This window comes from Cariama cristata, unplaced genomic scaffold (assembly GCF_000690535.1).
Source record: "Cariama cristata isolate BGI_N322 unplaced genomic scaffold, ASM69053v1 scaffold3257, whole genome shotgun sequence".
Classification (NCBI taxonomy): Eukaryota; Metazoa; Chordata; class Aves; order Cariamiformes; family Cariamidae; genus Cariama; species Cariama cristata.
The window spans coordinates 52045-69076 of NW_009625906.1; the positions used below are offsets into that span (position 1 = coordinate 52045).

Sequence of the window (17032 nt, forward strand, 5' to 3'; positions counted from 1 at the left end):
TATCAAGTTCTAAAGGAAACGGTCTCTGCCTGCTTTTGTCCTCAAGCAACTAACATCAACTACAGAAGGGTTATTAGCGTAAGAAAAAGTGCCAGAATCCTTTCTGTCGCTAACATGAACGTGCACTGTGAACAGCGTACAGAAGATCTCCATTTTCAGTCTCTGCAAAGTAAGGCCTTTGCTGAACACTCCTGTAGAATCTAAATAATTCACATTTGGGGGAGGAGGGGTCAAAGATATCATAGTACCCTGAAACACTGTACTCCACATGCTGCATCTTCTAACTTGCTATTAACTCAGGGTGCGGAGCACAATTTTAGATCTCCTGCAAGTGGATAACCCACAGAGTGTACAGAGCACTTTAAAAAACAAAAGCTCAGTACCAACAGGTTCTTTCTCTAGTCTCTATCTATATTAACCTCCTGCTCATAATGAAATGCCCCAGCAGCTAGCAGAGCCAGCAAAGTCTTCCTCCTCTCACATGTGTCTTTCAGGAATGCTGCTATGTTGAAAAGCCAAAATTATTGTTGCCCAACAACATGCAATTCAACAACAAAATCCCACTCCAAATGGCTTGATAGAAGAACAAATGTATGGATTTTTATAGACTTACGTCAACTCCAAGCTGTATAAACTGACACAATGCTATTCAAAGAAAACAAAACTCTAACGCTCCTGTCCCATATTCTGTACTAGTTTGAATCTTGCTGTAAAAAATATTGAGCAGTAACTTAAACTGACAGAAATTAACAGCTTAGCCAAAAAACTGTACCTAAAAAGTCACTTAGCACCTTTCAGCTACCTTCAGGATAAAAAAGCTAGAAACAAAATAACCCCAATATTACACGAAATTGAAAGACACGCTACACTAAATTATTTTCATATTTCTAGAAGTATGAGCATGAGTGTATTTGGTGTTATGATTTGCCTCAGTTTGGGCACCTTCCTAAATCTGGACTTGTGTTGGGAGAGTTTAAGCTGACATAAGTCTTGCATCAGAAGAAATTCAAGGTAAACATAAAAGTCATACTGATTTAGAACCACAATTTAATTTAATTGTTTAAAAACACTTGCATTTTCATCTAAAAATTAAAAAGGTGCATTTTAATAATACACTAATCTGATCTAATGGCAGATGATGCTAGAACAACCTGTTGAGCCTTCTGCCACCACCTCCAGCCTCATGCTGCTTCTGCACCAGGTCCTGCACATTAGTAAGCTCCCAAGGCAACCCCTCAGGGAGCTAATCCTGCAGAAAACGAGCTCCGCCAGAGAAAAGCGAATACTTTCTGTGGGTTTAACTCCCTGAATGAGCTCCCTGTAAGCCAGGTGAGCGGCACCTGCCAGGCCATTAAAATGGGTGGCAATGCCTAGTGGCAGCGAAGAGGGGAAGGAGCCTGTCTCCTTGGAGTAGAAACTAGCCATGAGCTCAGCCCAAGGACGGGGCACATACTGCAAGTCTGCAAGTCCACGTTGTTCACCAGTTCCATTCCTCTGTCACACTTTTGCTGGCCATTGCTGATCTTAAAAGTAACTTAAGAGTAACAATTCTAAAGGTATCTAAAAATATGGATCCATTGAGAACCAGGGTGTTTGTTTTTTGTTTTTGTTTTTGTTTTTTTTCAAAAAAGCACATTTGAGTAACCAGCTTCTTTAAAAACTCATTGTTTTAAAACAGTATCAAATTAATATTTAAACTATGTTCTTCACATACCTCCAAGCAAGTACTCTAGCAAATACCTAACCTCCCATGTTTCTGGTTTTTTTGTTGCAACATTTGTTAAATAAATTCTAAAGGTCATTTCCATGGCTCAGGAGAATTTGACTAATATTATGATAAATATTCTTGGAGAATCTAATTTTTAAAAAAAGCAATGAAATAAGCATAACATGACTTTTATGGATGTCACCATCTTTGGTCTACATCCAAATGCGTGCTAAAAATAGTAAGAACAGAGTTCTATTAAAACAGGAAAGTACAAGGTGTCTTCATGTAAAATTTGGTTTACATAAAATAGAAAAGTATTCATTCAGCAGATGTAAAAGAAAACAGCTACAAGAAAAACATCAAACTGTTCCCCATCTTCAGAGGACACTGAAAAGCTGGTATTTACATATTATGCAAGAAACTGATCCCAGTGAAATCATGCCTGAGGTACCATTCTTAGAAGCAAAAATCACAGGTACGAGTATAGGAATAAAAATTAGAGGTATATAAAATTTTTGGCTAACTGAGAATTTAAATTGGTTACTAAATGATTACATTAACTCCTAATTTCACGAGCAGACAGGATACACCCAGAATAGCATCGTCTTTTTTCTTACTGAATTCAAGATACAAAATAACTATTTGAAATATCTGAATTCTTCAAAAATCCACAATAATTTTTTAAAAGGCCAAAGATTCTGAATACACCTTTAAAACACGAGTGTACCAAAGCAATTTTTTTAATGGTTTCCTTTCTCTCACTGAGGTATCCCAGAATCCATTAGCTTAAATTTATTTGCATACCAAGAACACATTAAGACTTCACGGATTTCTGTTCTTCTCCCTTCTCAATTATGCCAACATCAGTTAAGCACTATCATTCCAGAACCATGAAAAATAGTCATCTGTTTTGTAACAGCAACCATCACTTCCACAAGCTCCAAGAGAAAAGACAGAGACCTTAGGCACCAGCTTTGCGGTAACTCATCAGCAACAGGCAAGACCTGTAAAGCAGCAGCGCTACTCACGCAGAACACCTGCTGCTGCAGGCTGGAAATAGCAACACCAGCAAGAAAATTATCTAGGGTATTTGTTATTATTATCTTAAATACCATCTTGTATTTCCTATCACGGTATCAAGTTCATGTATGGCTTTTGACTGTACATATATTTAATAGTTCCATGAACACACATACTTCCCTTAAACATAGCTGAATATAGACTTTTCAGGTGTTCCTTCTCAAGCTGTATCTAATTACATCTCAGCACTCTGCCAAAGCAACAGCTGTCTCCTTCGGAAAGTTGTAATTGTATCATGAAAATCAGCGTTGTACTTGCTTCCTGCTTTTGCTCATGGCTACTATTCCAAAGGTGGAAAAAAAAAAATCAACACACAAAAAACAAAAACACACCACACAAATATACTATCATCTGGACTTTAACAGCAAAACTGACAATAAATACCAAGGAGTAAGGTAACAAAAAGATCCATACTGAAACCTGAAACGCCGTTTCTGACCACTGTTATTAGATATTATGACAAAAATTAAATAAATTTTATTTCAGAAGATGTCTGTGACTTCTACTCCAGGCCTGCCTTAGTTTATTCATATCTTTTAAGAAAAGATTTGCTCTACATCCAAAAATTAATCCAGCTCCCTATTTACTATTAAATACTCAAGAATAATCTATGTCTCTCAAAACTTAATTAGTGATCGTTAAGTTTCTGGACATGCAACCCTATTTTGATGTACTGGGGCAACTATGAAAAATAACCAAATAGAAGCAGTGGTTTTATACACATATTACACTACATTTCCTACCATACCTACTACTGATGTTACAGTAGCATAACTGTTAGAACAGATTTGGCATATTATCCATCACGTTGTTTGCCTCATGCAAACATTCCAGTTACAATGCAAGTGGCAGCAAGCACTATACCCATATCAGCATTCTTCTTTTTGCAACCCTTGGTAGCACTTCACTTAAGTATGAGGAGCAGTGGAAAACTTTGAGGGGAAAACGGGAACTAAGACAAGGCAACTGGCTGCCCTTGTAATCTGCAGTCAACTTAAAGAGCCACTTCAGGTCATGAGAAATTTCAAGATGACAACTCTTTCATAGTTCTCTTCCCACGGTCAGAAAAAATACCACATGGAAAAGAAATACTCCATGAAAAAGCTACTCTTTCACTAGCTTTTATGGCAACTTGCATGTAAGCCAGACAATGTGCAAGGTTATCAATCACTTTCCTACTTAAAAGCTTTTTCAAAGTCATGCACAAATTTGTAAGAGTGTTCAACCAACGTATATCAGCTGGCTCATGTACTGTTTTCGGATATTGATATCTGCAATCCGTTTACCGGATCTGGCATCATTGTCTGAGCTCAGATGACTCAGATAAAAACCATGTGAAAACGTAGTTTGTTTTCATGTTTAAAGTCTCCGCTGGTCTCCTGCAACAATAACAGGAAGAGCTGTACGGATCGATACGCAAGATTACTAACAGGGACTTTTCTTCTCCTACCCAACAACATGCACATGAAAATTTCTTAACCAGGTAATACATGCAACACTTACCAGATCTCTGTGAAGCACCCAGTTTGCATGGAGGTAATGGATTCCATCGAGGATCTGGTAGAGCAGGGATTTAACCATAGATCTTGGCAACTGCATGGGCTTTTTATTTGCTTTTGAGGCACGGTGAAACTTGATAATATGCTAGAAATAAAACAAGTAGAAACATGAAGCATGTTAGATAAGTAGAAAGGGTTTTTGTTGTGTTGGCTTTTTTAAACTATTAACACTAAATAATGGAATGAAATACAAAGTTTGTTGAGCTTTGCAATTAAAAGTAATAGTGATGTGCTCACAATTTTCTTGAATTGCTTTTATTCTCTGAGTTGCTTCAAAAAACAGCTGTCAAGCTTTTGTTAATAGCTAAAGACTGGCCACTTACCTCCAGTAAAGGGTCTTGGACATTCTCCTTCCTCCCTCCTCCCCATCTGGGATCCTCTTACCCTCAGCTGCCAGAGCAGAAGCTTCCAAACCAGCAGTATCTACCAGAAAGAGGACCACACTCTATGCTTTCACACCCTCCCTCCTCCTCTCCAAAAACACCTAGGTCAGAGTGTTTGCAACTACTTTAGTGTTCCCCCCTAAATCAGAATCCCAGCAGAGAGAGATTAAATAAATATTTTAATAAATATTTTCAAGGGGGGGTGGGACAGATGACGCCAAAACCCCCACACCATAACATTAGGGTGAGATCATGTTCAAACATCTAGAAATGGTTATATTCTCCGTTCCAAGTTTTGGCTGCGTACTTCATGATGATGACAAGCTAGTGGTTCTTGGCTTACAGAAGTCAGTCAGCCTACTAGAGGACAAATACCGCTTGAAAACACCGAATGCAGAAAGGGACCCTACCATTAGTCAGTTGAGGGAATAAAAAAAAGATCATGAAAAGATTGCTGAGAGATCATGAAATATTCATAAACTAATTAATATTTATTGTAAGATCAGTGCGGAGATGATGGGTTAGGTTTGGTTTTGCTACCCTGTACAAGAAATAAAGTGGGGTGAGGCCATTCTACCTTTTCAATCCTCAGACAAGGTGGGGCTACGCAAGGCGCAAACCCAATCTTAATATATTGCCATTCAGCAAGCAACTAAATCCATTCATTTGGATCAAAAAAAATTTCTCCTTTTTGAAAGCAATTCAAAGAAGCATCTCAAATAGCAAAATAGTTTTCAATTATGTGCTTTTTGAAAGACAGAAATAATAAAGGCAGTTTGCATTTTTACTGAAAGCAATTCAAAATGCTAATCTGTAGAGTGACAAGACTACTAATTACCCAATTCTTTAAATGGGATTTGTCTAGTTCAAGATCACCCCCCTCCCCACTCAATGGCTGTGCTTTCATTAGAGCTCTGCTCCCCCCCCCACCCCCTCCCGCCAAGTTTGTCACTACTGTTCCCAATGGAGATGGGAACGGGTTAACGTTTCCTCATGGTAAATGCTACCTCTGGCTGTCACCAGCACTTTAGCCACTGTCAATTTGTGCTTAGCAAAGGTGTAGACAGTATTGTTTAAAGAGAAATTAAAAAAAAGTAAAAATCACCAAATAAGTCAGAAGAACAGCCTGCTCGCTCCCTATCAACAGCAACGTTCCCACCGAGCCTTCCACTACTACACATACAGCAGTGACGGCTGTACATTAAAAATCAGTATAAAAGAAATCTACAGGATTATCAGTTTTTAATATACACACTAGGATCAGTAAGCAAAACAAGCTCTTAGTGCCTGATTCTTTAATTGTGCAATCACTCTGAGCACTATAATGGAAAGCCTTATGGGCTCGTTTCCTTAGAAAAGCTTTTTCTTGTTATGTCACAAGATCCCGTGTCAAAACTTCAGCTGGGGGTCCCTACCTTCCAGAATCACACAATGCTCGCTGGTAACGACCTTCATGTGTTATTACAATACGATTTATAAAGCAGTAACGATACCATAAACTCCCAAATGAGTATCTTTATTAATACACAGTATGAAAAAACACAGGAGCACCAACAGGGAAAGGTCACGACACAGAGACCCATAAACCCAGCCCAGCCCTTTCTCAAGGTGCGTGTAATCACTAAGAGGGATTTCTATGCCCGTTTAAAAACTAACTAGTATGCACACAAAACATTATTCCTTATAATAAAGGTCTATAGAAGATGAAACTGAAAAAGTGTCTCATGGGGCAGAACGGGCCACAAGCAGCTGTAACCACAGTGGGGCCGAGGAGGGCTCTCCCCACGGCCCTGCCCCAGCCCCTCGGGTGCCATGGAGGGAGGAGAGGCAGCACCAGGCTGGTGCCCACCAACTCCTGCCCCGGCCCTCCCGCGGGGCTCCCAGCTCCTTCCAAGGGATGGGAACCCTGCCAAAGGCTCTGTCCCATGAGAAACTAAGGGCTGAGCAGATGTTTAAAGCAACACGAGAACCTGTTCAGGAAGAAGGTGCTATCAATCAGGAAGCTACTAGCACGCCAGGGCCATCCACTAGATTGTAAAGCAAAGCTCACACAATAGTAGAGGAGGGAAAGGTTTTTTCCTGTGGCGATTCAAAGCAGCAGCATCCCTCTTTCTTCCACTCATTCCACAGGAACGCCTAGGTTAACTTTTCAGGCCGATAATCTGCCCTTCAGCTGAGCTTTAGGTATGCAAGTTACCTCTAAACCACAGCTAGCGTAACTACACCAGCGCAAGGCTAAGCTCAGTTACCCGGCCAGACTTGCCAGCTGAGGCTCACCACCACACTCACCAAAGCTGGCGCACGCTCCAGAAGACGGCAGAGCTTGCTCTTACCTGCCTCCGAAACACCACTTGGGCACATTCTAAATCGTCTTGCTCTGGTGCTTGCCTGTGCCAGTCAGAAAGGCTAAGAAAGCAAGCTCCTTTCTTGAAAGGGTTATTGTACTGCAGAAGTGAATTAAAACTGATAGTATTGCTTTAAGCAAGCAGTGCCACCACCATTAGATAAAATTCAGTTTCCCACAGAAACAAATAAAAATTATTGTTGCCAACCTACTCTACAGAAGTTTATATTCATCAAATCACAAACTTCACCCCATTACAGTTTAGATTAGAGAACTGAACAAAAATTAAACTAAAAACATAGTGCAGGGTCAAATAGTACAGGGAACTGAAAAGCTGAATTTGCCCCATGCCACTGAATGAACCCACAGTGCCTGTGACCAAGTCCAACTCTCAAGAGTTTTTACAAAAAGTAGTTCATCCAATTTCTTGTACGCAAGTAGCCATACGATGACAGACCAACACACATAACCAACACTAAACAGCAATTCTAATGGCAGTGTCCATCTAAGAAGCAGAAAGGCAAATGGGTACCATTGGTGAACATCATCTCTTCTACTGGAGGCAGCAAGCCCAAGCTTTTTCTTACTTCTGTATATTTTCAGAAATATCTCTATATGGCACTACCACTGCTGTGGGAATGTGTTCCCAAATAATAAACAAACAAACAAATAAAATAAGAGCATCAAAACAGAAATAAATGAATGGTCGTAACAATTTGACAAAAGTTTTGGAGATCAGGCAGATGAGGTGTACAGTAAGCTCCAAAGCAACGGATGCCGTACCAGTACAACTACGCTAAAGGAATATTTTAACTTGAGCAATTCTGCTGACTTCAGCGATAGCAGGGAGATGTGCTCTTTCCGTGTCAAAACACTTAATATTTAATAGTTTAAATCCACGACCTCAGCTGTAGAAATGGATGTAGGTAGCAGCACAAACTAGGATGTTCTTTATACATAAGTGCACTAAGCAAGTGGATGAGGCATTCTCTACTAGCTTCACTTAACTAGTCGCAAAGTGCAGCCTCAAGTACAGCATATACCAGCCATAATCTTAGACCTAATAAAGGTATGGAATGATTTACAGGAATTATGGGAACTGTAACCCGCATTTCTAGTAGCTTGTCTGCCTTCTATGTTACCTAGTATGTTGAAATCAGCTTGAAAATCGGCTGATTAAGAACAATGTACATTTTCTAAATCCTCCACCATAAACAAAGCACACATAACACATGACAACATAGAGCAAATGCATTTAGTTTGTTTCATGAAAACCCCTAGTATTTACCCAGCAGCTAAATGAGCATTCAAAAAGATCCTGATTTTACCCTGCTTCCAAGGAAGTCCAGTCGATGCAAACATACTCTGTCTTTGTGTCACCCCATTCCCAATTTCAAGAATTGCTGTTCAGTATAACAGACGTTAAAACAAACAAGTCAGACCTGCAAAGTTTTCATGGAAGTAAGAAGCCAGCTAAAGAAGAGATTTTATGCATGTCTGACTACATGAAGTTACAGTGTGAGCTCCCACCTCAACAGACGCGAGATGATCCACAGACCTTAAGACACAATCCCCTAGAAAACCCGACTACTTGAGTTCTACTGCTTAAGGCACCCCTTGTTTCAAAATTACATGCACCTCCATCAAACTGAAATGCAATCACGTCAGCACAGATGCCTCTCCTAGCTGAAGTAAATTGTCTGTTTGCTCCCACACTTTAGCAAAACCCCTTCATTCTATCCAATCTCTAATCAAACCTTTGAGAATAAAACAGAATTACATCAATGTACCAGTAAAAAGTAAAATCACATTTTAATGTTAAAGAGACAGAAACTTGGATACACATTAAATCTGTGCCAAGGTCAAGAGGAAGATTCAGATTACACGGCTTCAAGTCTCATCTTAAACATAAAATGATTTCCATCTTCTCTCTTCAGCTATCAATACCCAAAGGTATATAATATTGTTGAGTGCTAAATGTAAAGCACTTATAAGGTTACCGAAGAATAAATCAAAATCTAAAGGTGGTATAAAAACGAACGGTGCATTGTTTGCACAATTTTCAAAAAGAAGCAGCAAAGATAGACCCAACTAACCTGAGTAACATTTGTTTGCTGTTCCAAAAATAAACCATAGCTTCATATGCCTACACTTAGGACTCCTATCGGACATCAAAGTTTTAGACACTAAAAAAATTTTGTCAAGAGTATATCACAAGTAAAATGAAATCAAAACAGAAGTCGGCAAAAGTATTTCTACAGCGATCACCTACGGTTCCAATTTTGGAAGCATTACAGCGATCAACACATAACAGTCCTTCAAAAGAGGAGGGGGAAAACATGTGCCTCAACGTGCTCCCTCGAAACAGATGCCAGTACATGGCTGTCATCAACTATCTTCTTTAGAATGTCATTAACCAAACTGCCTAATGAAAAATCCATTTCCAAGTGACAAGAGGTCAACGTTTTAAGCAAAACTGAAAGGAGCTTTAAAACGCTAACTTTCGCTAATGCCAACATGCTTTAAATAACTAAGCTTTGAAGCACAGAGCAGACAAACAGATCCAGTATAATTTTCCTAGGTTTTGCTGGGGTCTTTCTAGGGCTTCTACATCTTGCAGACCTAAATATGCCAAAATAACTCTAAATGATGATAATAAAAACCATCAGAATTCTGCTACCCTTTCAGTACCTACCTGAAACATGCCACCGGTCACATTAATTCTTCACACACTTCATGCTTTTGCACCCTTGCCTCTGTCTTTGAGGGTCTGTTCCTACCTGTGGCTCCTCCAGTTCTCATGCTTCATGGTACAGAAAATGAACCCACATAAACTACCCTCAAATCTCTACAACTTTGGCAGAAAAAGCAAGTTTTGTGAGTGACAAACACATTCTGAGAAGAGACAGCTATCAACAAGGAATGGCGCTGCTGTCTGCAAGAAATCCAGCCATCACTTCAGGTGTCAAAAAGACTCCATCCGTTATATTTGGAAGGGAGAAATCATGCCATAAAGACTTTCCCTAACAATGGCTGATGATAAAAACTGTAACTTTAAAGCAATCAAGACTTATGCCAGCCCACTCCCTTTGCCCCAACAAATCTTCCATCCTTCCGCCAGCTAGCGGAACCCTATATTGGCAAATATGCACATGACAGAAGACTTCACAAAGAATCACCTTGTGGGGCAGGACTGAATTAAAACAAAACCAGACACATGACTGTAGAAAATTAAAAGAGAAAAATTAAAACTGCTACACTGAGAAAAATATTGTTGTGTATATAAAAGTATTTGTGATCAACTAGCATCTGAATCATCCTCATGATTAAGAGCTAAACTGAAGTCTAGTGCAAGAAAGCATTGTAACTGATTACACCATATTTGAGGAATGCTTTAGAACTCAGATCTATTAGAAAACATTATGTGATTAAAGACATGCAGGTTTATCGTACAAATCAGTATGCTACACCCTCATAGTTTCATTTAGCATATAAGAACGTTATTCAAAATGTTGTTAGCTGAAATTAAGTATATTTATTTGTATATTGAGAGAGTCAGCTAGTATTATGAAATTCACATGTAGGAAGAATATTTTCTCCTTTCCACTATTTGATGATTACTTTAGGTACACACAACTATGCTTATAATCTCTAGCCTACATTTCTAAAAAGCAGAATGTATACGTAATAAGTATTTCATACAATACAAAGCCAGTCTGTCCATATATTTTTATTATTATCAACAACAAGTTCAAGATGAATTTTATTGCACGTTTGTCAGTGGTATTTGCTGCTAAGTAGTTAGTTGTTAGAGATTACTGGAATCTAATAATAAGAGAGAAACATTCAACAAAACCTAAAAATGACTGAGATCATGGTTTAACTGGTCTTCAATAGTGAATGTACCATCACATTCAATATTATCAAATCATAGTTAATAAGTTATTTAATCACTTATTAAGAACTAACAACGGTTTTTATAGCTATAAAACACATTCAACACATTTTACTGTAACAAAACTGTCACTGTTTTTCAGAATGTGATTAAAAACAAATTTCAGAAGCTTTTGATTTAAGTTACAACACAGATTTCCAGAAAAGGGGATCTTAAAGCTTTCAAGTTACACGCACATTTTATATGAGCCTGAGAATTAACTCTGTACCATAGCTAGAAAAGCAGACACCCTATCAACTCAGGATACAAAAGAAAAAGTTACAAAAATGTTGCTTAAAATCAAAAATCCTATTTAAAAACATAGAGACTATGGAATTGAAGACATTGAATGTGTGCTTATCTGCAGCACTAAAACCAGAAATGTGGACTTTAGAAAATATTTCCAATACTAAAAATCTGATGCCGTAAAAGTATAGAACATACATGAAAGTTGAATAGAAAAATAAGTTATTCCTTAGTGATAAACCAGCAAAACCTCATGCATTTAAAACAACCTTTTTTTTTAATGTCAAAAATTAACATAGCAGGAAAATACACATATCAATTGAAGGAATTACACTTTTTCTTGGAAAGATGATCTCCATGTGTAGTTTTGTAAGACTATACACTTCTAACTGTGTTCTGGAAAAGGTAACTTAAAAATAGTAGCCATTCCACTCCTGGAATTAAGATTAACTCAGCTATGTGTTAACTGAATTACATTTTTTTATTCCAACATAAATTAATCAAGGCAGAAAACCTGGATACAATCTGGATTAAAAGTACCCAAGGCCTTTACGAGTAGATATTGAAAAAGGAACCTCCCTCCCTCACAACAGAAGCAGCAGGAGATGGTTGGTTCTGTGGCTACGAACATCTGAAGCTGCAAGTTTCAGACACCTGGAATATAAAGGTGTGAGACTGAAGCAAGTTACCAGGAATTAAGAAAGGATGTGGTCTGTAACGTACGAGATACTCAATGGCATCTGCGGACACACCATTTTTAACCCCGCGTCAGATGCTCCTTTTACACTGAGGTACAAGCTAAGGAATCTCGCATTTACTTCATAGCATGAGCATATGTAAGCAGTGATAACAGTGTAGACAATACACTATAAATGAACGTATGTGGCACATCCAACAGCCTAAGGACTTCACCAGTGGACAGAGACTAACAGCCAAGAAAAATCCTAAGGAAAACATCTGTGGATTACACTAAGAGTTTTGGTAATTAAAGCAAACGAGTTATAAACTGGTCAAAAGAACTCCTATATTCTTAGATATTCTTTATTGTAATCTCATGAATGGCTTCGCATTGTTTTGTATAATGTAACTTGAGAGGTGATGAAGGAAAAATCTTTTATAGGTTTAAACAGTGAATACATTTGTAGGCAAGGACAACACAAGTCTTCACCAATACCTGTCAAAAGTAGTTCAAATTAGCGTAGCTTTCTTCATCCCTTGGTCATGGTATCAACAGAAGTTGTAGCAAATTATAAAGTATGCTGCTATCTATACTCAGATATCAGTTTTGAGCAGTCTACTCCTTGGGAATTAAATGCAAAGTGGAAAAAAAAAGTTCTTGCTCACCATAAAAGAACTTTTTAATAAGCTTAATTGGCACCTTCACTTCTTATTAGAACGGGACAATTTTATTTCAGTATTACAAAGCGAACAGAATAAGATAGCATCTAATATAGCTTATTCATCTCTTGCCAAATGTTTCCAGTACTGAAACTGAAAAAATGTAATGATTTTAATTAATCTGGTGATTGTAAGTGATGAGCATTTACTCTTCTCATTGAAGCCAAAAGGAGTTACTAAAGCTGGGCAGCTTTGAACAGAAGGACGATTCCCATACGTACAGACAAATTTCGGTAAGTAACTCTAAGCTACCTACATGTGAAAGCTCTGGTCTCTGAGAATCTACATCTCTCTAGTGACAGCACATCTTCAATTCCAAAACTTAAATCCTTCTAAACTGATGCCCACAATGAATAGACTTATTTTGGTTTTATGTAGCGCTGGGGGAGCACACGGTGCTAAGCAACAACAGAATGTGCCAATCCCCTACTACAATTTCTACCCCAAAGAGCTGAAAGGGCACAAACTGTAAAGCACAGGAAATGCAAAACACAACACAACACAGACAGAATGACGAGTGGTTGTTATTACTGAAATGCGTTACAAAGTAAGTGGATTTTCAGGAGTTTTTGAAGGAGGATAGTGAAGGATCTTTACGTACGTTAATTGGGAGGCTGTTCCATGTGTAGGAGGCAGCGTGGAAAAAGACACAAAGTTGGGAGTGAGCAAAAGAGACAAAAGGGGAATTAAGAGTGATGCTTGGGAAGTGCTGACAGTAAAAGAAATGAGGACCAAGGTTAAGCCAGAACCAAGAGTGCCTTGAACATGGCTAAATTTATGCAAGGGAGGAAAAAGAATTCCTGGCAAAGGCTTAAGAAGCAAGGAAACATGGGTAATTATACAGGAAAGGAGAAATGATTTGTGTAGCATGTCCCATAGAAAAAAAAAAGTTAGGAAGTGGGAGACCAGTTCACATCAAATAACTACCGTAACAAACATTTCAGTCTCAAATAATAGAAAAGAATTAACTTCACTGAGATTATGACCAATACCCAGGCAGACGTGAGCAGTGGTGAGAACATTAGACTGCAGTGATTCTTTATTTAAAGCTGTTAAATCATGTGAAAAATCACCACGTAGTGTAAAAAAACCACACGCCCAAAATAAATTCAAATGGAAAGGGTTAAAAAAAGGTGTTTTAAACAGGCCATTCAATGCAGCAGTAAAATATGTTTGTGGTGGTTGTTCTATAAAATGAGTAAACCCATTTGATGCACAAATAAATTCTGTCCATACAGGCTTTTAGCTGCTGCATTCCTATTCATCACTATCACCAACTGTGATAAATACACAAACTCTCAGCATACTCAACTTTGGTAACGAAAACTTTTAAAATACAAAACTGCTACCCCATACGAGAAATCAAATTAAATCTTTTTTAAGCATATGAAGGGGAATGAAATGCCATGACTTTATTTGTTCTGAGCCAGAAGTATCTTTTTGCATGGTCTAAGTTTACTTTCCTTCCAGATTACAATTTTGTGTCATTTACAAGTACGTATTCATTAGCTCTTGAGAGCGAAGTACAAAAAAAAAATTGAGCAATTTGTCACTAACATTAGTAATAGCAACTTCTATATAACTGAAGCCTTAAAAAGTAATATTGGAATTACTACTACCACTTCCTCTCCTTGCCAGTATTTTCATAGGAATTATAAACATATCAATTACTCCTAGTAAGTGTTTGATACCTTTTGGGTTTAGACACAAATCCAGGCCCAAGCAACTTGCATCTTATCAACAGGTTTGGAAAATGAGTATTTGTATCTGAGTTCAACTCGTGATGTCATTGATGTCCACTTCTACAGCAGATTAAATCAAATCATATCATATTTTGCCGAAAACTTAAAACCAGACATCTAAGTCTCTACTCCTCTTCCATGTAGTGATAGTCCATCAGTAGGCCCAATTAGCAGTGCTTACTTTTTTTTTTTTTTCCTCTCTTATTTTCTTTCCACTCATACTATCACAAATTCACTGTTTAGAATTAGATGACTGAATGTTGGTCACTTCCACTGTAACTCAGTGAGAGGACTCAGAAAAGCAGTCCCTCTCCTTTTTTTTCATTTTTTCTTGTGTGTGTGTCTCTGTGTGTGTGTGTGTGTATATAAAACTGCAGGAAAAAGAAAATACTAAGTACATTTCCAAACTTTATTTTAGAAGGTGTCAATTTAGGAATGCTTTCTTTAACTCCAAATAAAGTTTGTAGGAAAATTCTTCTAGCTTCAAAATGAAATCTGACTTTAAAAAAATTCTACATAGCCTTCTACAGGTTTTCAAGTGTACAGACTGCCAGTTAGACCCTTAATTACAGAGCCAGAAATTCATGCGCCTCTGTGCTATATGAAGGTATGCCACACACACGTCCATTTGAACATGACTACCGTAAACTCTGGGGGAGATCTGTACTTACCCACAAATCATGCTCAGCATAATCAAACAGCAGCCAAACCTTTCTGTCACTGTGAGAAAGGAACACCTTCTGCAACGCAATCACGTTGGGGTGCTTCAGCTCTCGTAAAAGCTGCAGAGAAACAGAGAAGCTCTCGTTACTTCTGTGCTTGTTAAGAAAAGCAAATATAATAACAAAAAAAAAAATTGGGTCTTAGAGCAAACAGTGAACAAGTAATCCTAAAACAGGCCCTAGAAGAAAAGGTACTGCTGATTCAGCACATTATCTTCAAAACAAGGATGCCCACAGGCCCCATGGCACGGGTGGCCGTCCGCCCCTCACCAGGTACCCACTGCTGCCCACCCCCTCCTCGGCCCTCTGGCCCTCCACTGCCAGCTAAAAATGAAGGATGCTCTTGCACACAAACGTAACTGGTCTCTTATCAAAGGTGAACAGCAGCATTTGAGGAGGCCGGAATGAAGCTTGCGCAGCTGGTCTGGTTCTATGTGTGGACAACACGGTTCCTGATCACCACATAATTACTGTGTTATTAACAATTTTCTTTTGCATTGGATCCTTGCCTCACTTGCCTCGAAGTCCACAGGGTCGTTCTTCTCAGAACATAAGGGTGTTTTCAAAGAAAAGTTTACCAAAACCATTTTTCTAATGGCTGTTTCAACTACTATTCTGTAATACAGAAATAAACCCAAGCTTATTTACTGCTTGCCAGAAAGAAAACTAGGTCTCATGACTAATTATACAGCACATTAAAGCAGGCATCACCGCTGAAGTCATCCTTCTGCCAGATTAAATCAGTCACAGGAGGAGTTGGGAAGTGGTACTCCAAAAAAATATCATTTCCATGGAATCACTTCCCCCACCCTCACCCCATACTGCAGTCACAAGAATGATTGATCACTTCTGTTTTACCTGAAAATTGCTCGGATCTGTAGCACTAGTATATAAATTGCCAAGAATCAATTTACAATGGCGAAAGAGTAAATGGAACAGGTTCCAAGGGACATTTGAGAGAAATGAATCTTCCTTTTTTCCACCTTACAGAAAAAGACTAGAGATCTTTATTTTATGGGAAAAAATAAATAAAGAAAAGGATTAATTTTAAATTATATTATCCTTTGGTTATACAGATACCTGTCAAGACAAGAAATCTTCTAAAGAATATTACAAGTGCTTAAACCTATTCCAGTTTCCCAGCAAACGAATGCTTCTTCTACCATTCCGGTAGTGCTTTCTTCTTTTTCTTTCTTCCTCTCCCTAACACTGAGCATTTCTACCAAGACAAATTCCTCCCTAAAGAACTGCCCAATACTCATGCCCAGCTATCACTTATGAGATACAGTAAAAATCATTTTGTCACTTAAATAGCAACAACTTGCAGAATTATGAACTGATGAAACCCTAGAGATTAAAATGGTCTCTTTGACACTCATCAAGAGATGTTGCTGTATACCTTGTCTTTAGTAATATTAAAAACTATTTTCCAGTAGGGATTTGATGTGATGCCTCTGCCTTTTTTCTTTTTTAATAAAGAGTTCTTTTCATCTTAGGATATTTTTTAAACTAAGGGCAGAAAAATAAACACTATAGTAGGCATATTATTTTTTCTAATTGCTATTAGATTTGTATTAAAGGTACTGTTGGCAGCAGTAACAATACAAAAGAACTCCAAATTGTTTTTAAAAAAAAGATTAAATAAAACATTCGCTCAAAGTAAGTAAAACTTTGCAATAAGAAACAGCCAAAGAGAATGTAGTTCCATATCAAATGCTGGCATATAATAAACAAGTTAATATAAATATGTAAGGCCTAAGAATAGAAAGAATGAATAAAGTGCTGTGCCTTACCAGAAAGGTGCTATACGAAAATGAGACAGGAACGTGTATGTTCTGCAGCTGCAACACCTCTGCTCACGCCAGTCCACACAGACAAACTGTACGGAGCAGCGGCCGCCACCTCTCAGAGCAGCC

At 38.2% G+C, this 17032-nt stretch overlaps 1 protein-coding gene across 1 annotated transcript in view; it reads right to left on the reverse strand.

Annotated features, from left to right (window-relative positions):
* The window catches only part of LOC104164449 (cyclin-dependent kinase 19-like), a gene marked incomplete at its 3' end in the record, with an annotated part of 102995 nt that overhangs the window by 50852 nt on the left and 35111 nt on the right, over nucleotides 1–17032 (reverse strand). Inside the window, exons 4-5 of the mRNA XM_009703776.1 lie at nucleotides 15066–15176; nucleotides 4292–4432 (exon numbers count right to left, since the gene is read on the reverse strand). Of these exons, the coding sequence (XP_009702078.1) occupies nucleotides 4292–4432; nucleotides 15066–15176 (252 nt within the window). The remainder of the gene's footprint in view (nucleotides 1–4291; nucleotides 4433–15065; nucleotides 15177–17032) is intronic.